The following is a 27,320-nucleotide window of genomic DNA, read 5'->3' as shown; positions in this document are numbered from 1 at the left end:
GTTTCATACAGCTCCTAAACACACATTGTTTGTATTGCCATTAGACTAGACTCAATTTTTCTGCCTTTTAGATATTAGATTTTTTCCTAACATTTAAATGAGGAGTAAATTAATTTCCAGGAATATGCCGAATTTAGAAACGTACAGTCTGCGTTAGGAGGGAAATTTGGAGGGAACTTTTTGGTTTGACTGCCAGTAGACTCTGGTTTACATCCCACTGGAGAAGATTTGGTTTGGCATGAAGTACAACAAAATGACGAGTTTGGAGAGATAAAAACTGTGTTGGTAATGCCATTGGGCACCTTTTCTTCTAACAATGCCAGCAGCTTTGGTAGAACTTTATTAATTAAAAACCTGGAAATGTTAATAGGCTGAGATGAGAGGATCCATGGCAAGAAAAAATCAGAGCCCCTCACTACAGGGGCCACATGCTCAGCTTTTTACTTTAGCATGTCACCTGTCTGCAGGTTCAAGGGGAAGGAAACTCCATCCATAATTTTACCAACAATTAAAACAAAGCCAGCTTCCAAACAGATTCCTCAGTCTCTGAAAAATTCCCACTCAGCACACCACTAAACCAGAGCAATAATCTTCATCCTTCGTCCTCAGTGTTGTTCAAGAAAACAAAGGAGTGTACCAGCCTTGGGTTTTTTATTCTTTAAAATCAGTTCCTCTGCTCACACCAGACGCAGTTAACATGTAGTCCCTGTCAGCTGTTTCAGTATATCGTATATACTGTATATTTGTTCCTTTAGTGTTTGCCTAAAAATAGAAACTCTTTCTAGTCACGTCCAACACCTCAGAGTATCCTCATGTTCTTTGTTACATAAGGATACTCTGAGGTGTTGGACGTACAGTCAAATAGAACGCAGTTTTCTATGCAACTACAGGGAAAAATGTAGTTTTTAATTTCAAAATGCCATACTGAAGAAAAACAAATTTATCAAAATGAAATGAATAAAACACTTAAACAAACAAGTGACTTATTTGGTATAGTAAAAGCCCAATTTCTAATCCCAAAGCTGTGAGAACAAAACTTACTGAAATTCTGATTTTAAATGATAAATATGCTTTGTTTTGATGTAAAAACTGGTTCTTTCACGAATGCTTGTGTTCATGAAATGTGCAAAAGTCGAACAAGACAAACCAGCATCTGTAGAAGGCTTTAATTAGAGCATCTGAACAGCTCCAAACGCCTTTGAACATACAAAATAATGACCTGCATGTTGTTCTCTTCTCACTGTGGTTCCCAGTGGACCCGAGTGCAGCTGCAGGGGAAACTTATTAATGTTTTCATTCTTGTTTCTGCAGCAAAAACACACAGAGGTGGAGAGGACCACCAAATGGCTGAAGATGCTGAAGAACTGGGATAAATACAAGAACAGTGAGAAGGTGATTCTCCTTTTGACAGCACTGATTTCATTATGAGCAGGAGCGTGTGGCACCCTGCTGTCCACAGCTGTCCTGAACACAGATGCAAAGACCATAAATTGGCCTTAATTGATGCAGTTCTAGCCTGACACGTGTAGAACATGAGCACAATGTGGCTTCTGAGATTGTTACTTTGCTATTAATAGCTGCTTTAATAGTAGTGCGTGTCCGCGGGGGCCATCGATTCGCCAGCCGCTAGACGGTGTCGCAAGAGATGATTGGCAGGCACTCGCCCTCTGCTACAGCTGCACAAACACTGAGCTGCAGTCGATGGGCTGAAGGCTTCTATTGAAGCATCTGAGGCTGGATTTAAAACCTGCAAAGTTAAATCAGTCATACGTGACATGATCAAAAAGTTCTGGCATTTAAAAAAATATGAATGAGTAAATAAATAAAATGAAATCCTGATTTAAATTGTCTGTCGGTTAAACTCATCTTCTTCTGCACATCAAAACTAGGGACGCGTACGGCTCGTCTAGTAGACGATCAGTCATCACTATTGTTCGTCTGACCATTTTACATTTTAATGGATCCCCAAATGTTCTTGAGAAGAATAAAACACTTAATGTGAGGGACTGCACAGTTAAGCAGCATTTAAACAGGGCGGGAGTATGTAATAGGGTCTGTTTGTTTGTCTGTCTGTTTGTTGGCAGTCTAGTCAGTTTTCAAGATATCTTGTTCAAATTTGTGTCATGGTAGCAAGAACAGCTCAGGCTGATTTAATTATGGTGAAAATCGGGTCGACATCAAGTTCAAAGTCAGACCAGACGTGGAAAAACTAGAAATCTCAAGTTTTTACAGCCTGTAGAAGCCAGAGTTTTCAGCCAGATCTGCTCCAATGATATGATTAAAGATTGTAAAATACAGCATTTTAGTATGTAATTCTTCAAGGTCATAGGTCAAAGGTCAGATAATCACCATGTTGTTATAAATGCAGGCTGATTTCACCGTATTGTTAATAAAGCCCTTTGGGGCGAGTTGTGCTCTTATTCGCTAGTTCAGACGGCTTCCAGTGCAGCTGTTTTTAGACCCTTCCAAAGACGTGTCCTTCTAAACTCTTACTTTGCGATTTCGTCTTCGACTTGTCCAAAGGGCAAGCATCAGCTTTGGTTTCAAACTGACCTGAACTTCATTGTTGGCTGTGACCGAGTAGTTTCAGGGGTTTACAGTTGAAGAGTCCAAACTTCTCTGAGTAGATGAGGAGCATTCACAGGTTTGTGCACTGGGAATTTGTCTTTGTGTTGCACTACAGACGTCTGAAGCCAAGGAGAGTGGCTGCGTCCATGTGTTAGACTGTTTAGGGTCTGGACTTTCCCAGAAAGATCTTGAGCCCCGTTCTGATAAAAGTCAGGTTTGTTCTTTTAATATTTCTAAGAGACCTTTTTGGCCAACATATGGTGAGAGGAATTCAGTAAAACCTCCTTCTGAAAATCTGCGTTCTTTTTAGATAATTTATGGTCGGTGTAAAAGGTTTTTGTGAGTTTTCTGATCAGAATGAAAAAATTGCTTTATTTAACATAAACATTCACCATTGTAACTGTATATTTGTAGAAAATAAAAGTAAACATACTATGTCCTCTTTAATACAGCAAGGTCCAGAGTTTTCCACATTAGAAACCAACAGGCTGCTTTACTGCACTCGGTCATTTCATCTTTAAATATAAAAACAGTCTTCTTTGCAGCTTCAAAATGACCACGAATGATAAAGTAACACACATCAAATCCACCCTTAAATATCAGCAGGGATTACTGAGGTGTGTTGGTCCTTTGAAATGCACTCACTGCTGGCACTAAGAGCGCTCTTAGGCTCCTTTTTTTTACTCTCCTTCTGCTTCTTTTTTGGTTTTGCCTCCCTTTTATTTCAAAGCCATTTTCAAGTCGAGTTACAGCCAAGGACGCAGAGAGAACATTTAGCTCGATCCATCACATCACTCAACATCGCCTCCTCCGCTTCCCTCTTCCACCCTTTCTTTCTTCATCTCAGCTTCAGGGATATTTCTTTTGCCTTTGTCAGTCAGCAGCGTGCCGTCAGCTCGGCGAGGAAACGGGTCACGCTCAATATACCTCTTATTTTATTTCCATACTTGCCAACTGCTGTGAGAACATTTAGCCCGCAGTTTGAAAGTATGAGAGCAGATGTAAGACAGTCATAAGCTCCCCTTGAGCCACCCCCACCAGCCACACAAGACCAATCCTCCTTACGGTTATCGTGTTTAGCATTATAGTAATTATACCGCAGCAAATGTTCTGAAATCTTGGCTTCTAAGACTATAGCTGTGCCCCAGTCCAGTACTTCACAGTAACTGCTTGGTCACCACAGGAAGTGGTGTTCTTCAGAAAAGCTGTGGTGGAAGTGGAATCTTGAGGATGTTTGTGGTTGTGTTTGGGAATATGATGAGGAATTGTAAAACAGCTAATATGATGGCTTCGTTCGGCAGCTGGGAGACTTTATTAATATCCAACAGCAGTCACTCAGGTGTGGGTCCACACAAAGAGGCTCCATCAAGGAGCCGGTGTTAAATGTGAAGCCAATTACTGTAATTCCCGGACTACAGAGCGCACCTGATTAAAAGCCGCATGCTCTAATTTTAGAAAGAAAATCAATTTTGTACTTTGTACAAAATCCGCCGCACCGGATTTTAAGCCTCATAATATGAGATATTTACACAGAAATACTACACGTGAGGATTTTTAACATTTAATTTAATCTGTAAGGTAACATAAACAAGGTAACATAAACGATATGGTAACATACAAAAATACATACTGCAAATGCTTTTTTTCCTGGAACAGCGCCTGTAACACGGCTACCTTTAAGTATACGTACGTATCAGTAACACACATACGTTGCTTGTGGTTTTTTACGGAACAGTGCACAAACAACATTACAGCGTCTCTTAACAGCCGGTAAAAATATATACCGTATATATACTACATAACAATTTTATTGGTCTACTGTTACCAGGCAAAATGTTTTTGGCTGCATGAAAAAAAATATGCATTAGCATTAGCCGCACATCAGTATAAGCCACAGTGTTCACAGTGTGGGGAAAAAGTAGCAGCTTATGACCCGAAAACTCAGGAAGGCAAACAGCCTCTGAGGTGGATCCATGCTAATTAAATTTGGTATATTTCAAACTGCCAACAGGATTTTTAGGTATAAAATTTCTTTGCACACACTGGTGCTGGCAGGCCCATTTTGATTGCACTTTAAAATAATAATAATAATGGATACTTTATTGATCCCCGTGGGGAAATTACTTGTTTTTCTCTGCATTTGACCCATTCACTCAGAGAAGCAGTGGGCAGCCACTAAGCAGGCGCCCGTGGAGCAGTGTGTAGGGACGGCACCTTGCTCAGGGGTACCTTAGGGTAGCCGTTGAGTGGATTCGAACCCCCGACCTTCTGATCACGGGGCGACCACTCTACCTACTGAACTATCCCTTCCCTTAAAATGGAGCCCGCCTCATATTACAACTTTTAAAGCAGTATTAAAAGTTAAAATGTTTGGCAAATGTGTTGTAAAAATCATTCTCAGTTTCCATCATTGCCAACAAGTCTTGAAAAGCTCACTGCTGTCCAGGCTGCTGTAGTGCAGTACATAGCACAAGCAATGCATTCTCACACACATACTTTAACTCGGTTAGAGTTACAGTATGCCTCTTCACAACATTTACCCTGTACATTTTGAAGTTACTCTTGAGTGCACTTAAAAGTGTTCTTTTGTGTGCTGAGACCATATAGTTATCTTTTTCCTACCGCTCATCTTGACTTGGATTGTGGAGGCAGCCCAGACTTCCTTCACGTCAGCCACCTCTTGCTCATCTGGGATGGCAAGAAGTTTTTCCCAAACAGGCGAGAGATAATCTTTTCAGCGAGTCCTGACTCTGCCCCAGGCCTCCTCCTGGTATGACATGCCCGAAATGCCTCTCCAACGAAATGCCGCGTCCAGGAGGCATCCTGTTCAGATGCCTGAGCCACCTAAACTGAATCCTTTTAATGTGGAGGGGAAGCAGCTCTACTCCAAGTCCCTCACGAATAACCGAGCTGCTCACCCTCTAGCTAAGGAAGAGCCCAACCATTCCTTCAATCTCAGTCTTTCAGTCACTACTCAGAGCTCGGGACCACAGGTGCGGGTGCAAACGTAGCCTGACCAGTAAATCGACAGCTTCACTGTTATGCTCAGCTCTCCACCACAACAGATCCCACACCATCCCAATCCAACTGCTGATCTCATACAAACTCTGTCACTCTGTGATGAGACCTGTTTTACTGTTATCATAACCAGCTGGGTTAAGGCGTCCGTGTCAAACGACACATTTTTAACAACTTGGAGAAGAAACGCCAGTTTTTGATACAGGCCGTCACTGCTGCAGGCTGTACTCTGCAGCAATGACCTCTTTAGCTTCAGAGGGAAAAACACTGCCAGCACAGATCCATAAATTGAAGCCACAATAATGTGCAGCTCATTATTTGTAGTTGTAGCAAAAAGAAAAATAGAATTTTGTTCTTAATTTATCTCAACTTCAGCATGTTTTTAACTCTGCTGGAAGAACTTGTTTAGTGTAAGGAGGCTCAAGTCCAGCTTTAAATTAACCAAAACTAAATAAGTCATAACTAAATGTAATGCAGGTAAAAGTGTGCAGATTCAGAGTCTGGTTACAATGTGAGAGATTTGTCATTTTTAAGACTTTAAAGGGAGGATTTTAAGACATTTTAATACCAATTAAGGTCTTATTTTTAAGCACCCCCAATGTTTTCCTTCCATATTTTAAATCCATGCACACAGCGAGTTCTGTCTGTGCAGAAGATGAGCGCAAACCAAAGCGTGAACAGCACACTTTCAATGTAAATGTTGACACACATGTAGGCACACAGACACACTCGTGCTCGGAGGATGATTAGTGTAACAGATGCGCTCATTGACTCGCTCATCAGAACCTAATTACAAGGCTGTTGCACTAGAAACAAGCGAGTCCCAAGTGTGGTGGGTAGGAGGCTGATGGAGTGGAGGCTTTGGACACTTCACACACACCCAACTAAATGTCATTAATTCTCAGATCTTACACACACACACCACTCAGACCTTTAAATGTGAAAACACACCAGCTGCACACACACAGACACACACACATCAGTGCATCACACTCATGTGACGCGAGGTTACAGATGGGGTCTGATTTATGGCTCCTGATTTACTCTCAGCTCGTACATGTAAATCCGGCCCGACTCCCTCTGCGTCTGTGTTTCTTGTAAAGCAACAAAAACAGGTTCAGATTCAGAAATAAAATGTAAATAAACACTTTTGCTGCAATATTTTGTACTCTGCAGAATGCTTTGCTTTAATTATTTGAGATCTGTGTAGACTAAAACAAGTTAAATGTTTTAGCCCTCACTAGAAGTTTAACTATTGATGTTTTTGTTCCAATCAGCTTCCAGCACAGCTTTTATTTTCGGAAGAGCCGCCCTCAGGAGAGGGACGGGGTCCAGGGTTCCTTCCCTCAGCATCAACATCTAAGTCAGCATCTGACCAATCACAAATATGGATTTGTCACATTAAGATAAAACTACAATATTAGAAAAATATGAAGAGGTTAAACACACAACCTCACTGCAACATGGCGGATAGACACAAGTCATCAGTGTGGGCGTGCGAGGGTTTGCCTCCGCTGTCAGTCACCTGTGCACACGCACACGGCTGGCTGGGTTTTAATAGGTGGAGACGGAGAATTCACTGCTGCGATTAGCTTTGCTGTTCCAGCAGTTTGCCTTTTAAGACTTAATCTCCCTCAGCTGGAGTCTGACTGATTTCCCATCTCTTTGTCGACACTGGATTACTCTGGACTGTTCTGCATGCATAGCAGTCTATTCTATCTAGACTTCTCACTGCCCGCAGTCTCCGTGTGCATCCAGCCAGATGGTCGTGGTTCACCTTCCAAAGCCCTTTGCTTTCTCTCAGGGAGGGTGCAGCGTACATTCAGGCACGCACTGTTTGTGTTTGTCTGACAGCTTTGACAAGATGAGGGAAGGTTTCTGTATTCTGTGTAATTTTTGGCAGCTGCCAGATGCCCCAGTTACATGTCAGTGGACTGCAGCTACGGCCATGCAACTTGGTGTTTCCTGTCCGTGTGTTTGTTTAAATCACTAGTTTATGCAGTGCAACTTCCTGTTTAAGTTATAATGCGGAACATATCCTTGTTTGGTGTATTTGGATTATTAAAAATGTTCCCAATGACATTCAAAGTCAGAGAAATGTGGAATTTTACTCAGTTTGGTCGTGTATTTCATTTGGTGGAGTGTCAGTGGTTTAATGACCTCTTTTACTCATCCCAGCCACAGGCTAGCACATGTACCGGGTCCAGGCGTCTCCCGTTTTGAACGAGGCTCTCGTCTTTTTAATAGCGCCCAAAAAGAGTTTAGCCCTCATCTTCTTCCTCTGAAGCTTTTAATTAAGCAGACTTTTAAAACTTAATCCAGTCACACACAGCAAAGTATTAATTGTGGATGGATCATTTCAGACGTTCTTCTTGGCTGACGTTTTGTGTGTGTGTGTGTGTGTGTGTGTGTGTTTACAGTCCAGCTATTCGTCTGTAGCCAGCTGTGAGATAGAGGACAATTAAAAATGAGCCAGCTTAGCTAAGAGCACGGACGTTAAAAGGCTTTTTTTACTAAAGCTAAAAACAAGAAATACATCAATAAAAACAAACTAGGTATTAAACAAACTAGACCTTTAAAAACGAGGATTAAAACAACATTGTCAACATAAAAGTACAAAGAAAATGTGTTGCCATAGTTACATTTTTGCAGTATAGTTGAATAAACTAAAAATAACTTAAGATGAAAGTAAAGAAAAAAGCTAATTAGATCCTTCAAATCACCATAATTTAATGGAAGTGAATTTCCTCTGTATGTACTCTGTTGATGTTTTAGAAAATGCTGATATGAACTAACATTGAAACCAGCTACAGGCTGAGTCAGGACCATAAAAAGATTTTAACTGGATAAAAAAAAAAACACAACACAAAAAGTCAAAAATACAAACGTTACATTATTAGTTTTAACAGTGAAGAAACTACTCGTCCCATGATGCATTGCAAAGACTTTGCACAATCATTGAGCTGAATCCTTTTTGCTGTCAGTGTTGGATAATAGTTTATTTGACAGGTTTTTGTGGGGTGTGTGTCAGTATGCTACAGCACTTTGTTCCTGGCTGTGATTGTCACTCTCAATGTTTCTAAAGCTTTGTGCTTAAAGGTTTCCATGGTAACCACAATCTCCACCAATCAGGGGCGCTGTTTCAGTTTTAGGATTGTGGGTAGAGCAGTTCTTGTAATTGTTTTTTGTTGTTGTTATAACAAGTTTGACATCAAACTGATTTGTGGTTCATACCAGTTACATATAATCGAGCTCACAGTAAGTCTGCTGTGGATTTTACAGTATTATGCCTCCTAATCAGAACATGAGTGCTGTCATTATAGCCTGAACCTCACTGCTGAGATCTATGAGAGTGACTTCTGGACTAAGTGAAGGCAGAGGAGATGAAAACTGAGTTTCAATAATCCAGAAATTAGAGTGAATGTGAAAGGCTCCCAGAACAAGACTTCACACTTTATTAGACTAATATTTTTAACCAGAGATCTGCAGCTGAAGTGCTTCACAAGAGATTGAGGCCATGATCCTAAGAGCACGGTGACACCTGTTAAAGTCACAGATGAGGCTTTGTGAGCTTATCGCCTTATGCTGAATATGCAGAGGAAAAGAAAGAACCACCACATTCATCCTGTCTTCACATTTAATGTTTTGTTGGACTAAACCTTGCACGGCCCTTCTGATGGCCTAAATGTGGAGTGATTGTCTGAGGTTAAAGTTCCTTTTTGAAGGTTGCTAACGATGACCTCCTGCTATTTGTTTCCTTCCAGCTGCTCAGGAGGATCTACAAGGGAATCCCCCTGCAGCTCCGAGGGGAGGTGTGGTGTCTGCTGCTCGATATACCCAAAATAAAGGAGGAGAAGAAGGACTTCTATGAGGTATCACTCTAGGAACTCTCAGCTAAACACTGTCTCTCAGGCTCAAGTTTATAAAATGTCTGCAGCGTTCATCAAAACGTGAGCCTCATAAAGATTCATAAGCGAGCTGACGAACACCTCGGCTTTATTTGATTTCACTGAGCTTCAGAGTTATTGTGGCCAAGCAGCAGCTTTGGAAGTTTAATCGTGTTTGTGCAAAGCTGCACGACCTGCTCCGGCACACGGTAAAGATCTTTTTGGGGTTTTTTCACCACTGCTGCATAAAGTTTGGATCGCATTAGAAAGTTTAGCTAGCAAGATCAATATATCACTGCCTTCATTGGCTGGGAAGTGGTCTAATTATGAGTTAGGCCACATGCACTAAATGATGTGGAAAATATAAAGTGAAAAAGAGAAGATTTCTCCCCTGTGAGCAGGGCAGCTCTGTCCACAATAATCCATCAGATTTCAGGAGGTGTAATTTAGTCGTGTTTGGTTTGTTTTTTTTAAACATTTATTACCCAAACTTTGTTGTCTGTAGTTAGCATTACATACTGTCAGTAAGAAAAAATGATATCAAGGAAAGTTGCAATAATCTATGCAAAAAAATCAACAGAATAAATATTTAAGATTAAGTTTAGAGGTTTTATTCATTTTACCAATTTAGATCATTTCATTCAAGATCGTGAAGGTAAAACATGCTTTAGAACAGGACAGGTCACCAATCTGTAGCAGGTCAAACGCACAGAGACCATTCACACCTACACCAATTAACCAAACTCCACTAAAGCCTGGGGTTGCATAACATCTAAATCAGGTAATTATTCTAGAAGAAGAGCATTATTGAAAATAAGGCTACGTCCACACGTACACGGGGTTTTTTTTTTGAAAACGGAGATTTTTCGTTTTGTTTTTTAAAAAAAAAAAAAAAAATCCTGTCCACACGTAAAAGCCAAAAACGAAGGAAAACGCTGCTAGGAACATGCCAAAGCAGCAGGTGGTGCTATATTCCTATCCGTGTAGAAATGTTGGCCAATCAGAAGTCAGCCTGGGTGGGAAAGAGTAAACAAAGATGGCGCATAGAAGCAGAACTGAGTCCTATGTGTGGAGGGACAGTAACTGTATGTATATATATGTATGTATATATTTAAACACTGCAGAGAGTAAAATTAACAGTAATGGTATTTTGTCTAAGTCCGCCATTGTAGAAATTAATATTCCCCGAAACAATAACCTGGCGCACAGTGTGACGTCAAAAAATGGGCACACCTTTGACGCTGCGTCCACACATAAACGCAAAAAGGGAGTTTTCAAAATTATCCACCCTGGCAGGAGTTTTTAAAAAAATCTCCGTTTTCAGTGACCGAAAACGCCGTTTACGTGTGGACGAAAGGTGCAAACGCATATAAAAATCTGCGTTTTCAAAAATACCCGGGTACGTGTGGACGTAGCCTAAGGCAGCAGCCTCGCTCTCATCCATCGCTCACACCTAAGTCTGCTGCTTCACCCTGAAACAATATTGTCGTGTAAAAAAAGTGAAAAATATTTAGTACATGGGATGTTTTATCTGTTCTCTTTTAACCAGCTGCGTAGAGCCCTCCTTCATCACCCTGTAATCTTAGCATTAATTTCCATCCACTATTTGCTCTTCCTGTAACACAGAGTGCAACTATGGAGTGATCCAGCCACGCTCTGAGATGCTTGTTTTCCTTTAGGTCACACATTACCTGCTGCTAGCTTCTCCTCTGTTGTAGTCTGGTTCTACTTGACCATTTTGTTTGTTTGTTTGTTTGTTTGGGTTTTGGGGGGGGGGGGGTCACCTCAAGTGGGGAAACAAGTGAGTTTTTTCACCTTCAGCTGGCACAGTTTTCTTGCAAGACGTTTCTATAGCAGTGATATCATAATATGACCCTACTGTGCATTTTGAAGCCTCAGCGCTAGTGTTTATTATTTTTTAAAGCCAGAAGTGAGGGTTGGGTGCCAAGTTATCAGCTGAGGCTTCGAAAGCTCGATCAGCAAGGTGGACCCACAAACTCTGTGGACACAGATGCCTGCTATTTAGTACTAAATGGCACTTCTGCTTGAATTCATTCTTTGTTTTGTGGCTGTTTTCAGAAACTGAAGGCCAGAGCCAGAGGAATATCCCCCGACATCCGGCAGATCGACCTGGATGTGAACCGAACCTACAGGGACCACATCATGTTCATGCATCGCTATGATGTCAAGTGGGTACTTTCACATTTTACTACATCCAAGCAACCATCTGCAAGTTCATTGCACACAGCTGCAGCAATGTTGGTTGTGTTGCTTATTTAAAGCAGCTTTGCATTTTTGAGCTTAAAAGTTTCCTGTGTGCCTTTTAAGGAGCCTTTCAGTTCCTGAGTAATTCAATTTACATAACCTTGTACATAAATGTGCCTGCATGGGGGAAGATACAACGAGCCTTCACTTCACTGTCACAAAGCCCAAGAACAATGACAGCTCTCGCTATTTGACACGTAATCTCAGTAAAAGTAACAAGAGCACAAACACAACGGGAGTCAGTAATCATCTGCAGATATGCATGCATTTTCACTCTCTGCGAGGAGAAGGCGGCTTCTCCAGTGTGGAAGTGAGAGATCTCACGTCCCCTTTCTGCTCTGCCTTCCGCTTTGTTGCGTGACTCTGAGGAAAGACCTGTACCCGTTAACGCCGTTTTGCCTTTTCACACTGCTTTTCTGATATTTGGAAGTGCATTCATGCTTTGCAGCGACACAACTCAGCATCAAGGCTGGTGTGCAGCTCCAGGCCACATGCATCCATCTTAACTTGAAGCCAAAGACGCCACTGAAGTGTGTTTATTAAAGTTTTTGTATGAACTGTGGTTTGTTTGTGCTTTCAGGCAGCAGGCACTCTTCCATGTCCTCACAGCCTATTCCATGTACAACACGGTGAGTCATCCAAGCTCGCTTTTAGCGTCCTGAAGACTTTGAGTTGTAACATTTTCACTGAAGACAATAAAGGTGCACACGAAGGCACCAATCTAATATTTTGTTATTGTAGCAATATTGGTAACACTTTTTATTACAGCTAGGTAAAACCTGGTATGTCAGTGGGGCTCATATGAAGTACTTGCTGATATAACTGCATTTATATTGGCTGATATATAGAAATGTAAAAAGTAAACAAGAAACAAGAGAAAAACCCTTCAGCCAGTGTTGCATAGTTTGTCCACCAGAGGGCACTCTGCAACTTCCCCTGTTTGGAGCCACAAATACAACAAGCAGCTAATCCGAGTAGACTCGGGGCGAGTGTGAGCGACAATGAAACGATTATTTTTAAACTGCAGGTTACAAATGTTTCAGGAGAAAATAAATATATATCAGCTGATATATTTGATTTTTAAATTACCAAGTTTCAGTGTCAGTCTTAAAAATTGGTCTGGCTTTAATAATAAAACTGTAATAGTCTATTAACAATGTGAAACACTAATTAAGTAAATAGCTTGATATTACCAAAAGAAGTAACAACAATCATTTCTTTTTTAATAAAAGTACTAAAAAGATAAAACCATTTATTAACAGTAGGTAACCTACTAAACTACTAACCTAATAACAATAAATGGTAATACTTGTGTAGTACCTGGAGTGAAAACTGTAGTCTAGTGAGATTATTGGGGTAAAAACAATATTAAGTTAGTAAAGTTTGATTTTGACATCGACGTCGCCTTCAAAGTTCACATTAAATTTACCCTACTGCAATGTTGAAATCATTTCCCGCTGATGTTTAAAATAGTCTTCCTTTAAAAAGATAATTCTTGATTATTATTCAACTTTATCAACTCACTGTCATCCCTGAAGTAGGGAAGAAGAAGAAGTACAGTAACTTTTCCAGTTTTACCTTCGTGCTGTGAATTCTTTCAGAGTTACAACCTCCTGAAACACACAGAGGTGAACTAAGCTAAGAGTTTTTTCTCCAACACTTTTGATCCCTCATATTTCAGAGGTAGACGACATATAGATGTCAGATATGAAATGTATAATTGGGCAATGTTTAAAGGAAAAATGAAAACCATTCCAAGTGTCCCAGTATCACAATATCACAGTGAACCCTGACACCCACAGTTTGCCATTCGATTCAACATAATAAAATAATATATGTCTAATGGTGATAACAGTGGTGTTAGTTTGTGTGTAATAATAATGAAGCAGGGCTGAAAAATGCTGAACTACAGATTTATTGTTAGGTCACCAAAGTATTTCTATAATGGATGGAGATGACTTATCTGCACTTACAGATATTACTTTATCAAAGTTTGTATATCCTTTAATAATTATCTCACTATAAACTATCTCAGTGTTTCACCTCAAATAAAGGAACTGTATGTAAATTAAGTTAAGCCAAGTTTACAAAAGTAAAGCAAAGAATGGCTCCGTTGTTGTTTCCCCTCAGCTGATTGATGTGTGTTTGCAGGAGGTGGGCTACTGCCAGGGCATGAGTCAGATCACAGCTCTGCTGCTGATCTACATGAATGAAGAGGACGCCTTCTGGGCTCTCGTCAAACTGCTGTCTGGGCAGAAGCACGCCATGCACGGTAACGTGCGCACCTGTTTCTGAAGGCTCAGGGTTCTCAAAGTGCAGCCTGTGGTCGTATTTATATACTTCTCTTTCAACTCTTTTGTTCTCATGTTCATCGCCAAGTAAAGCTTCCTGACACAGAAGCTGGAATGTACAGCCACTCCACTAATGGTTAAACTAAACAAGAACTGTAACTGAATGTGCAGAAGAAAAGAAAAAGAGGAAGTTTCTTGCACATGATGTGCAGACCGCTTGTACTGAATTCAGTGTGCACAGCTCCTGCAGCCTGAGTGTTGCATGCTGACTCCTTAAAGTGGAGTTCAGATGTCAAACTACAAAAATCCTCAGCATAGACAAACTTTGATTGTCCGTTGCACTTTGTGTAATCACCACGTTTGAATTTACTGGCCTAAAATTGCTGTCACAGAGGGTTCAGATCATCTGCCAAGTTCTTCTTTAAAAAAACATGCCTGGCCTTTTCCTGTTTCCACAGAGCTGCTCAGAAGGTGACAAACCATCTGTTATGTCAGGTTAAGGCACGAATCTTCTGACCACAGCTGCCAGATTTGCATTTTTGACATTTAGAGTGTTTAACTGACTCTGGTCTCTGCACTGAAATGACCTTGAGCGACTCTGGACCTCCTCCAGTCTTATCAAGCGTTAAGCGATAAAATTATCAGCGAAAGGCATCATTGAGGAAGCACTCAGGACAAATTAGCAGCACGCATGCTGCTGCAGTGAGCTCATGAATCTAACTTTAAACATCTGGACTAAAGATGGACCGATCCGATATTACGTATCGGTATCGGTCCGATACTGACCTAAATTACTGGATCGGATATCGGAGAAAAATAAAAAATGTAATCCGATCCATTAAATATCACGAAAGCACCTCACAAAACTTGCAACACACCGTAACTCACCTCAGGTTAGCACGTCGGAGCAGTATGCATCACGTGATAGAGCGGCTGTGGCATGCGGGACCTGTCAGTGGTCTGGATAGCATGTGGAGCTTCGCTAGCAACCCGGCATTTCATCTCCGACAAAGTTATCCCCGAGAGAAGTAAAGCAAGTGTTTAAGTCCATCTCTGAATGTTTGTAAAGCATTCCTGCGTTAAGCTTAACAAGCGACTGCCTCTTCTTGCTGCTACTTCAATCATGAAACTGCTTAACGATCAGCTGATCGGCTTTTCTGTCGCGAGTCCGTGTCTCTAGTTTGCTTTTGGCCCACTTTGCACCAGAAAGAGGAAACCAGCGGCTGAACAACAGCAGCACGTTTAAGCTTGATCAGCTGTTGTTAGAATTTATTTAATATTACTTTCTACTCGAGGATCTTTTTCTAAGTAGCTGACGCTGGTAACTGTGCAGGGGCGGATCTAGCAAAGTTTAGCCAGGGGGGCCGGTAGGGCATTAACAGGGAAAAGGGGGCACAAAGACATACTTTTCTTTCTTATTCTCATTTAAAATGTCGAGCTTTTAATAAATAATTATCTGACACCCAAAGTTTTCATTTGATGCAAAATGAATAGAAGTCCATTACTGTATATAGTAACTATTAAGTCTAATATATATACCCTAGTAAGCTATAGTACTTTTTCCTTTGGGAAGGTACCATCTGTGCAGTCTGCAATTTTGTTGAAGAAAGATGTTGAATCTATTTAATATTTCTTGAAAAATAATTGATTTCTGTGCATTTTTTTTCACACTGCATCAAATTAAGGTTGATTACGTCGATTAAGCATCATGAGGTGGAGCGTGAGGGGTGGTTCCTTATTTTTTATTTATTTATTTTTGTTGTTGCTGGGAGTTGGAACCCTATTAGTTAGGTTGCTTAATATTTATGCTAAGTACTCTTTAAAATACCAGAATAGGGAGGATGGTGTAGGTTTGAGTTTATTAGATTGATCAGTATTGCTGTACTATGAAATATATTTTTTTGCATACAGGTATAACAGAATAGCTTTAGTGTAGTTGTTGTTTTAAACTTGAGTATGAACTTATACAAAATGCAGCAAGATATTTAAAAAACAGTTTTGTTGATTAAAAAACACTATATCGGATTCATATCGGTATCGGCAGATATCCAAATTTATGATATCGGTATCGGTATCGGACATAAAAAAGTGGTATCGTGCCATCTCTAATCTGGACACACAGATGTGTAAGTTTACATACAGAGTTTAAGGGATGATCATCATTACGGCTCTTTTCTCCACACCTTCAGGGTTTTTTGTCCCTGGTTTCCCGAAGCTGATGCGTTTCCAGGAGCACCACGACCGCATCCTCAAGAAGATGATGCCCAAACTGAAACAGCACCTGGTGAGAAACACGAGACCTGTGTGACAATTAATAATGAAGCAAGTGCTGCATGACGTACCAGCCAGTCATAGTGCCAGAAATGAAACCTTTAATCCCTCAGAGGTGGCTGCTTAATCCTCACTCTGTCACCATTTTCTGTTTGCTGCAGGACAACCAAGAGGTGTTCACCAGTCTCTACACCATGAAGTGGTTCTTCCAGTGCTTTCTGGACAGAGTGAGTGCAGTTACAAGCAAGATATGATCTCACAACCTTCAAAAGGATCTATGAAGACATGTAGAAGAGCAGCAACGTAACTTGGTTAACTTATAAGCTGGGTATTTCCATCATAAGGTTGTTGGCACCTGTACACGTGAAGGGTTTCATGACTCCCAGCCTCAGGGCTTTATAAGCTAGTGTACTCCTGATGCCAAGCCTGGATAATTGTGAATCCATCCATCCAAGGTGCTTTATGCTGCAGAGAGAAACCCAGTAATCAGTAACTGAAGTTATTGAATAATTTTTTATTATTAACAACCAATGCTGTGATTTCTCTACTTGGTTTCAGCCAATGAGCTGCTCCAATTCAATGATTAAAACCAACCAACCAACCCAACACGTTTCTGACAGCCTGTAAACAGCTTTTAATCGCCAGGAATGTGAGAGGTTTAGGAGCCTGTCAGTGGTGGATTTTTACTTTATTTGTATTTATAAAGCACCTTTAAAACCAAGACTTTCAAAGAAAGTTACAAAGCTCTGAACCGTAATGAAAGCAACAATTATGAAAGGTTACAAATGAATATATTGGATATTAAAGAGGATAAAAGGATCAGCAGTCATGGCAAACCGCATGATTTAAATATGTTTTTAAAAGAGTTCCAAAAGCTGCAAAGACTCAATCGCCTTTAGTGACTGAACAAGCTTTTGGAATGACTGACGAGACCATGCCGGGACATTTTCCCACTCCTTTTCAACAAGAAAGCTGTGACGACTAATATCACTTCTCTTTTTCCTTTTGACTGGTAATCGCAACAAAAAGCAGCACTGTACACTGACCCATCGCTGACTCAGAGTCTGCTGCACGTGCAAAGCTACGGCTGCTTTTGGAGGTCGTAGCATGCATGCAGTATTTAGGATTTTTAAAAGATTACGATTATGTTTTGTGTAAGTTAGAGTAATCAGTGCTCCTTTAAAATAATTCCCAGTAAAGTAAGAGGTTAAGTTCTTTTTTTTTCACGGCAACTGCTGACAGTCACAAAAATATAGATAAATTACCTTCTTCAGTAACTTATCGTCTAACTTTTCGTTCTGCTCGTGGTCAGACTCCCTTCACACTGACCCTCAGGATCTGGGACATCTATATCTTGGAGGGTGAAAGAGTGCTGCCTGCCATGTCCTACACGCTCCTCAAACTGCACAAGAGTAAGACCGTTTCCTCCACAAACTGAAACCAGCTGATTTCACCCCTCACAACACTTCTCATCAGTGTGAGTGTGTGTGTGTCTGCAGAGCACCTGATGAAGCTGTCCATGGAGGAGCTGGTGGAGTTTCTGCAGGTGACTTTGTCCAAAGATTTCTTCTGCGAGGACGACTTTGTGATCGAGCAGCTGCAGGCGTCCATGACAGAGCTCAGGAGGGCGAAGCTGGAGCTGCCCACACCAGGTACTTCTGCACCAAACAATCCATTTTCTATAAATTATCAAAAAGTCTGCTCTTCTCAAGTAAATCAGTCTCCAGTTGGTTTTAAACTTGTGTTGGAGAGTGACAAAAGTTCCTCTATGCACAAACAATTCCAGAAACCTCACCTCCAGTTGCCCTTTTAGTGCAAATGTGACAAACAAATCCAAGCCAAATGTCAGATTTTACGCTTTTACTCTTGAGGATATCGCTGTACACTCAATCTATGATCTACTTCATCTGTTGGTCAGGAGAAAAAGCAATTTAGTTCTATAAATTTGGAAATAGAAACATCTTCCAACTTTTCTTAATTGTTCTATTTAGTGGCAAAATGTAAGAGAATTGTTTGAGATGTTCACAATCAAGAGGCCAAAGGGAATCAAAGAATCAGCGTACACCCAAGCTGGTACTAGCGTGGCTCTATCCATACATGAAGATCCTCTGAGGGTCCACCTGAAGTCCACAAGATGAGTGAGCTACCACTAAGAAAGGGAAAAAAAACAACTACACAAAAATAGACACATTAGTCAGAGTTAGTCGGTGCCCTGACAAACAAACTAACTGGTGTCTATGTAGGTTCTCACTCAGCCTGGGCTCTGTACCACTAAGCAAGCGTAACATATCCAGGGTTTCTTTCCCTTATCTGGATTTACTTACCCTATAACCCAACTTCAGCCGGGATAAGTGCTCTGTGCTTTTCGAATCCTGCTCTGTCTCCTCATTAATCTGCCTTCTCTCCCTTCTTCTTTCAAACAATGTAAGCCAACAACAACAAAAGTGTGGCTGTGAGCGGCGGCCACATTCCCTCCTACAACAGCAACCGGTGGGCTATCCTGACTGGTCCTTCGTTCTCCATGTCTCTGTCCATCTGTCCCACAGTCAGTCCGTCCTGTCTGTCGCCTGTCTGTCCCGCAGCACTCGGGTTTATTTTTCTTTGTTTCTGTCACAAACTGATCTTCCAGCATAATATTTCAGACTTGCTTTGCTGCTTATTTGGAGTCCTTCAATGGTTAGCTCATCTCTTACCTTTAGTTTTTGATCCCCTTCTCCTTTTTGTTTTGACTACCGTACAATGTGGCTGCAGATGTAAAATTGATGATATAAGGCGCCATCTGGTGGGAAACTAAAAGTATTGCATGACTCTGTGTGGAGAACTTTAGTTTTAGAGACAAAATTCCTCATCTTCTAAATTAACCTTGCATTTGTGCTAATGTTACTTAAAGGCACAGCCGTAAATTTAGATAAAGGTCCTTAATGCATCTACACCTGTCTTCACAGTCTTTTCCAGGTTCCTGTGTGGTTGCTTTCCTCCTGCGCCACACTATATAAACCTCTATAACAGCAGCTGTAGCTGAAGGAGGAAGGGCTTTCCTTTCTTCCAGAGCCCACACAACTTTAATAGTAGTCTGTTCACTTTCCTGCCTGCTGACAAGATAATGGGCCTTTTTTTGAACACTGGAGGCTTTTGTTAAACTTATGTTTTAACAGCTATCTGCTGCCACATGTGCTGCTGTGCAGCAGGGCTATTTTAATCTGCATCCTTGTGTCTGAATAGGCTGAACTGTGAGATTTGACAGTTTTATGATTCTGAGTGTTTACTTGGCTTAATTTAAGTTTTTTTTAATCACCACAGCATGTAATTTACTCAGTACTCTGAGTTCTTTATTGCTTCCAACAACTGCAGAAATGGCATTTAATACAGGGGTGTTGACTTCAAAGAGCAATTTTATTTGCCTCTGACCTGTCAGCAGGTGAGGTGAAAAGACTCTACAGCAGCATTTCTACAGTCATGCTGGAAAAACAATCGCTCACTACACTGGCATCACTTTTCTGTTTGCATCACACAAGTTAAAGGACACTTAAAACAAAATCTGAACAACTGCAGGCCTTACTTACCTCAGTTAAGATTCAAAACCCTGAAGAAGAATCTCCAGCCATCAGTTTGTGTCCTGAAGCACTTTGGACCTGGAGCAGGACAGTGATTGAATGGCTCAAAAAAAACTAAATGAAGGCTTTGGAGTGGCCGGGTCAAAGCTTAAACCCAAATCTGATTGATGTGCTTTGACCTTAAACAGGCTGTTTGTGCTGGAAAACCCTCCAGTGTGGCTGAATTAAAACAATTCTGGGCCCAAATTCCTCCACAGCAATGTGAAACACACGTAGTCAGTAATTGCAAAAGTTTGATTGCAGTTGCTACGAAGGGTGGCACAAGCAGTTATTAGGGTTAAGGGCTTATAACGTCTTTCCTCCTTAATAAATGAAAAACTGCGTTTTGTATTCTTCCCTTATCTTTGTCTTATATTGATATTTGTTCCAATATCAGAAATATGTAAGTGTGATAAATATGCAAAAAACTATGGAATTAATAAGGGGCAAACACTTTTTCACAGCACTGTATAAACCTCTTGATTGAGGGCTGTAGTCTTGCAGTAGCAGAAGAAACACAAGTTTGATTTGTATTTTGTTATCTAATAAAACGCACGAATGAAAAAGAGGATTGTGTTTTGGCTCGTCTAATAAACGTGAATGGAAATGAACGAAGAAAACAAAACAGAAAAGTTGGTTAGGAAAAAAATTTAATCAGTTGAAATTTGTAGAAAATCCCAAGTTTCTATTTCTTTAAATTAAAACAATAAATTCAATAAGTGAAAGACATTAACTTTGTCCCCCGGTGGGTTTTAAGCAGTTTGTGGTGGAACAAAAGTGACCGAGGTCAGTGGGTAATTTCGTCACGCACACGCTCTTTAGTCTGTGGATGCAGGTCCAATAAGTCGACTTCCTGGATAACTCCCACAGCGCTTCCTCTTCCTCCAGCTGCTGTCGTCCTGACCTGACTCTGGTCATCACTTTTTCCCTTAAAACACCCACATAACCCACACCGTGTGTTCCTGTCAGCTCTGCTCATTTCTTTCAGATGTAAAGCAGCAAGTTTGAGTACTAATGTCAAACCTTGTACTGGTTGTAGAAGCTGAGTACTCGCTCTCTCTTTTTATAGTTGTACTTATAAGTCTCAGTGCATTTAAGAAGGTTCATTAATCAAGAAATATTTCTGTATGACCTTTCAAGCCTGGAGCTACTACTGCAGCCGAGTACTGTTTAATGAAATGTAGAAAGACTAATAATTTCAGAGCACGCTCAGTAGAGTGTCTCTTCCTAATTGAGTCTCCCATGATGGGAATTTATATCAAACATTATTTCTGATGTTTTTTTCCCTATCCTCCTCCCACTCTTTGCCTGTGGATATGTGATTATGTGTCTTCATGAGTGTATTCTCCTTTATTTTGTACTCTCTATGGCAGTGTTGTTGCATGAATTCATGTGCCCGTTTGTGACACGTCATCAGATGTGAACCAGCGCCACACAGTGTGTTCAGTCATCACCGCTCACCTTTGTTTCCTGATGGCGTTCTAATGCGTTTACACCTTTTTTTCCCCCTCCGATCTTTTACAGGTAAAGAGGACGAGTTTCCCAAGAAGCCTCTAGGGCAGCTTCCTCCTGAGATAGCCGTAGCAAACCACGTGGCCAACGGTCAAAGCCACGCGGAGCCAGCCGAGCCCCCCAGGGAGCCAAGTCCTCTACCAGACCCCCAGCGGGACGGACGGCCCCCGAGCCGAGCCCACCGGGAATCGCTGGAGAAACGGATCCGTCACCACAAGGGGGACAAAAGGGAAACCCACTCCAGGGGGTCAGGTGAAATCTCAAATGAGACACAAAAGCAATCCACCTACACCACACCAGAGAGGGGGGCGACACCACTGTCAGCCCCCACCCCAACACCACAGATGACCGCTGTGGATGGAGGAAAGGCTCACGCCATCGCCAACCACAACTCCAACGCAGCCTCTAGCTCCCGCAGAGACATGCCTGGGCCCCGGTGGGTCAAACCCTCCGAGACAAAGCTAGAAGCTTTGCGGGAAATTCAGATGAGCCGAGGGCCATCGCCGGCTCCTTCCAGCCCAGATGACACCGCTCAGCCTCACCGCCGGCCACGCTCCAAGGGCTACGCCCCCGGCACCGACCGAGGCTCCAATGCCTCCCAGTATGATAATGTACCAGGGCTGCCGGAGCAGGACTTCGAGATCCTGGAGCTTGAGAAGCCTCCGTCCAGATTGAGGCCCTTTCGTAATGAGATACCCTACAATGTGTCAGCCCTGCATCAGGGCAGCCCGAGCCACGGGTCCAGCCTGTCTGGGAGTGTCGTCTCCGTGGCACCCGGGCCCAGAATGGCCAGACAGCCTCTTCCTCCTCGTTTTCCTCACAACAGTCCTGTAAATGTTCCGACTGGCTACCCTGACCCAAAGAACCAGTTCCATACCCCACCTCATCAGCACTCCCCAGGCAGGACTACTACTGAGGTCCCCATTCCACATCCCACCCAAAGCGTGGACAACAGACTCTATGCTCTGCCCTCCCGATATCCTGCACCGCCCAGTGCATTGTATGGAGAACGAGCGTATGCCACCACCCAGCGACAGCCCAACAGCTTCTCCCCAGACAAGACCCTCATGAATAACACCTTCGCCACCTACCGCAGGCAGCCAACGCACAGCTCCGCCCGCAATCCTCGGAACCCCAGGCCTCCCCTGGAGCTGGACAACCAAGGGAGCTCCACCCCCATCTATCTGCAACAGCTCACCTCCACAGCACAGGTCTACAGGTTCGAAGGACACCAGCGGGGTGAGCCAAACCCGCACTACCTGCCAGCTCAGCAGGGTGTAGATGGGCTCCAGTGGGAGCCAACGGAGGAGTTGCCCCCTACATCCCCAGGTGGGATGCCTCGCTCGCCCAGCTTCCAGAAGGCGCAGATGTCGCCCCTCGCAGAGTTCACCTTCCCCGACAACCCGGACGCCCTGCGTCAGTACCGACCGCAACTCCAAGAGCAGCAGCAGCACCAGCAGCCTGTGTTACGGCAACAGCTTCCTCAGCTGTTTGGAGGACCACACTACAGGCACGCACAGGAGGCGTTTGCCATGCAGGAGTCCATGCTGCTGTGACAGGACGATATGACGAGACACTGTAAAAACTAAAAGAAAAGAAAACTGAGGCGTAGTCACCAACACTGTGGTAAAGACGACCAGTAGTCCTAGCTTTGTTAGGAACCGGCTTCTACTTTGGTTCTGTTGTCGTTCATGTGTGAAGTACTGACCTCCCGACTGTCACGCTGCATCGTAACGTTGCAGGACCCACCAGCCGCTGTTTTTACTGATCACTTTAAAAAAAAAAGATTAAAAAGACTGACTGAAGATTTAATTTTATTTTTGGATGTAAATCATTAACAAGAGGTGACAAGATATAAATATATCTTTTAGAGTCTGATATGTACAGAAGATTTTTTCTTTTCTTTTTTTTTGAGTTATCGGTAACAGGGGAATTTTCTCCTGAGAGCCGATTTATTTTCCATCTTTATTTTTTTATATCTTACTCTCCAGATATGTACCGTAGAGATCAATTAACTCGATATGCTTGTGAATGTTCTTTTTAAAGAAATATGACCAATGGTAGAATTAGCAAACAGTGCTACACGGGTTACCGTGTGTCTTGATTTCCATTTAAATTTTTTTAAGCAGGTTTTGTTAAAACATGTTTAGGACCATGCTTTCTTTAGTTTTTGTCCATTACTAATAGTTTGTTTTTGCATTACTTCAGGCCAGTCTTGTTTTTAATTAATTTCAACTGGGCGGCTCAACATATAGACAGCTGATTTTTGAGGGCTAATATATACTTTAAAAAAAAAAAAAAAATTATGGCTTTAAGTTATCTTGATTGTTATGTAACCATTGATAACACATTTTTTAAATTGCTGTGACATAGTTATCACATCTCGAGCACATGGAGTCCGAGGTGCTTTTAAACTACTTTCAGTACAAGGTCGCTTAACTTCATTATGTCTTACTTCTCTCAACAATGTCACATCCACTGGCATACAGTCATCCGGCGCGCGCACACGCACGCAACAAATGTGAGTCGCATTTTTACCCACCTACTTTTCATACTCTGATGTAGATGCAAGTACTTTCAAACAGTACTAAAATGTTCTTTACGTCCCCTCAGTCATCTTTGGGTTTTGTTTTAGTTGTGAAACAACTAATTGCAGTCCATTCTGATACTTTGCTTAATAAAAAGAGGTCGGATGAAAATGAACCTTTAAATTTGTTTGTGGTTTTTTAAAATCAGCTCAATAAAAAAAGGTGGGGGGGTGATATCAGGTGTTTTTATATATATATTAGGATGCAGTGCATGGAGAAACACTGTAAATGAGTTTCCAGTGTTGCGAAAGCTTCCAAACCACCACAATTCCTGGATAATGGAATTTCTTGTGCACTCCAAAGGGGCCACGGGTTTTACTTCTAGGACTTTAATGAATATTTTTGTTTAGCAATCAGCAGTAAAAGGAAAATGCACAGGCTTCTGTCACGTAACGGTCACATATTGTTGTCTTTATTGTATACAGCGTTCAATTAGCAAAAAGCCAATTGAGAGCAATGGCAAACCCTGAAAATGTAAACTGTCATTTTAATTCTGGAGTCACTTCAATGCTCTCTCAAGTGCATCTATAAACAATTAAATGCAACATGCAGTGTCGGCACCTTTACTGTGCTCTGCATATGCTCAGCCCTCAGTGACCCTAAAAACTTCCACTTTGGAGTAATCCCACTTACAGCTGATCATGGAATATCTAGGAAGTGAAGCAGTCGGTGAAACCAAATGATCAACTGATTGTTTAAATGATATTTATTTCACAATTAGCATACTTGACTAATTTCAGCCTCTTACTTTTAAAGATTTTCTGGCCCTTATGAGTCATTACATTTTTTATTACTGGAAAGACGGGTGGTGGTGTATGTGTCCTGACATTTTAGAAACTGTTTAGTCAAGACTGACTCAGGAAGAATGGAAGTAGTTTATTGCGTCCCTGCTCTAATCAAAGCCAACGAGAAAATGAACATCAAATACAGAAATAAATAACATGTTGCTGAAGACTTTGTAATAAGAGCTGGTAGGCTGCCTAACATCGGCATTCAGCAGCTTGCTTCCACGCTGTTGTTGTGCATCTTTCTGGATAAATTAGCAGGAGACAGCTTCTGAGCTTTGCTGGATAAGCAAAGGATGCTTGGCAGGGCTGTGAAGGTTTGTGCAAACGGTTAACAAATCCGTGGTAGGAGAAGCTGAAAGAGACACCTGTGATGCACCGGGATGTTGCTTTGAATCCAGAACATCTTAAAGCTCAGTCATGTTATTTCAATCCGTGGTTGGAAGCAGATAAATCTGTGAGGAGAGCTCAGAATATTTTATGGAAAATTCTGGATTGATCCAAGAAAACCTTAGAATGTGGGGCACGTTTGGTATGTGATATATTTTATACTTTAACATAGCGCTCTGTGCACATGCTCACTCTGCACCACTACAGAGCTTAGATTCTATCTGATTACATGCCTCCCGGAAGGCTTAATGGATTAGTCGACCACAGGAAATTATGCCTTTTTTTTGTTTGTTTTTTCATGTCATCTTGCAAGTAATTCATCCAGCAAATAAGCAACAATATTCAGGTACACGATGCATTCAAAGTAGCTTCAATGTGATGCTTCTTTTGCTGAAAGGTGTACGAAACCGAGATTAATAGGTTAGGGAAGCATGACGAAGGTAGCTCTCCTCACCTGGCTGGAACACAGTTGTGATGAAAACATAATCCGTTCTGGTTTTTCGTTTAAAACACGCTGGAAGTGATACATTGTTGCGTGTGGTTTGGGGGTTTTTTGTTTGTTTTTTGCCTCATAGTGAACCTATATACCATTTTTTCCATTTGGCACCAAATACAGAAAAAGGAAACCATCACCCTCAGTCTGAGTGGGTCATTTATCAGCAGAAGTTGGCTAATTCCCAAGCTGAAGAAGCACTCGCAAACCAAACATCTCTTCTGAGAGAAGCCTGGCCTACATCCAGGTAGCAGTACCATTGCTAAAAGTCAACTTTGTTTAGGAAGGTTCCTGAATGAGTGAAGACACCCTAAAGTATCTGCATGTCAGTCATAATCAAAGCTGGTCAAACCGTCAAACCAGCTTTAATGAAACGCACTTGAAGTCTTTGTTTATTCCATCTGCAATACCATCTGGAAATTGGTCATCTTAATGACAATGGCCTCATTTTTCAGCATGACAACAATCCCAAAGACACAGCAAATGTAGGAAAAGCATAGCTAGATAGAATAGAATAGAATGCCATTATTTAGAAAAACACAATGTTTCAGTAACGACCGGACCTAAACATTACTGGAGCAGTGTGTTGTGCCTCCACGTATTTTTATACACGTTTCAGTAAATTACTGCATAAATTTTCCGTTTTTCTAGCAAAATGTGAAAAGGAAAGGAGGGATTGATGAACACTTTTTCACACTGTTATGTCTTTATGAAAGCAGGCTTTGCTCGTTTAGAGCTGCCTGGGTCAAGTCGCCTAAGCATCGCAATTTGGATTAAAGTCACTCAGATGCTCACCCTCACCCATTTCCCCTGCTTCCTCCTTTTTATGTGCTTTTTAAAAAATAGATGAGGCTAAGAAAATACCAGAAAAATACACTTCCCATAAAAATTCTCAGATAGCTGAAGAAGAACCACGTAGACAGGTTGGTGTTGTGTATGAGGCCCCAGGTTGAAAGTCTACAATGTAAAGATTTACTACATGAAATGAAACTAGTCATGCACATAGCTACTGATACTGACCAATCGTCCCACTCAGCCTCATAATAGATACACCTATGGTATCAATTTCAAAATTCTACATCATCTTGTTCTAAAGTTATCACATTTACAAGATTTTCAGACAACTTGACCTCTGACCCCTGACCTTGAGCCAGAGTTCACTAAGATCTGATTCTTTGCAAACACATTCATAAGGCTCGCAGAATGACTGTCCAACAGGGGGGAAGAACTTGGACTGCAAATGGATTCTTGTGATTCTCCTAAATTCTGCACTCACTGACATATTGCACCTAGTTGAATTCTACAATACATACATACATACTCATATGCAGTACAGGGGCCCCACAGGGAACTGTGCTGGCATGCACCCTGGATCCAGTGCAGGTGGTGGGAGACAGAAGGACTCTGGCCAAAATAACTTCTCTGATGGACAGAGTCTCCCACCCCGTGCATGTAAATGTTGCTGGACTGCAGAGCTCCTTCAGTGACAGACTGCTGCATCCTAGATGCTTGAAGGAGCGTTTCCGCAGGTCCTTCCTCTCTACAGCTGTCAGACTGCACAATCAAAACTGCTCCCAACAAACATAGAGGTTTACATCAGTGCTGTGACAACTTCTGCTGTTATAACTTGCACATTACTTCTCTCAGTCTATATATACA

At 41.7% G+C, this 27,320-nt stretch overlaps 1 protein-coding gene across 7 annotated transcripts in view; it reads left to right on the top strand.

Annotated features, from left to right (window-relative positions):
• Positions 1 to 24,108, top strand: part of usp6nl (USP6 N-terminal like) — a 104,767-nt gene extending 80,659 nt beyond the window's left edge. For all 7 annotated transcript variants that reach the window (XM_014410995.3, XM_076875443.1, XM_076875442.1 and 4 more), the window contains 10 exons: positions 1,312 to 1,392; positions 9,351 to 9,458; positions 11,553 to 11,662; positions 12,319 to 12,367; positions 13,890 to 14,010; positions 16,219 to 16,313; positions 16,462 to 16,527; positions 17,613 to 17,712; positions 17,800 to 17,952; positions 21,418 to 24,108. In XM_014410995.3, coding sequence (XP_014266481.3) covers positions 1,312 to 1,392; positions 9,351 to 9,458; positions 11,553 to 11,662; positions 12,319 to 12,367; positions 13,890 to 14,010; positions 16,219 to 16,313; positions 16,462 to 16,527; positions 17,613 to 17,712; positions 17,800 to 17,952; positions 21,418 to 22,961 — 2,427 coding nt within the window. In that variant the 3' untranslated portion in view covers positions 22,962 to 24,108. The remainder of the gene's footprint in view (positions 1 to 1,311; positions 1,393 to 9,350; positions 9,459 to 11,552; positions 11,663 to 12,318; positions 12,368 to 13,889; positions 14,011 to 16,218; positions 16,314 to 16,461; positions 16,528 to 17,612; positions 17,713 to 17,799; positions 17,953 to 21,417) is intronic.
• The last annotated feature ends 3,212 nt before the right edge of the window (positions 24,109 to 27,320 follow it).

The sequence above is a fragment of the Maylandia zebra genome, linkage group LG17 (assembly GCF_041146795.1).
Source record: "Maylandia zebra isolate NMK-2024a linkage group LG17, Mzebra_GT3a, whole genome shotgun sequence".
Taxonomy (NCBI): Eukaryota; Metazoa; Chordata; class Actinopteri; order Cichliformes; family Cichlidae; genus Maylandia; species Maylandia zebra.
The sequence above is the reverse complement of the archived record's forward strand: the minus strand, read 5'-3'. Positions and strand labels throughout refer to the sequence as shown.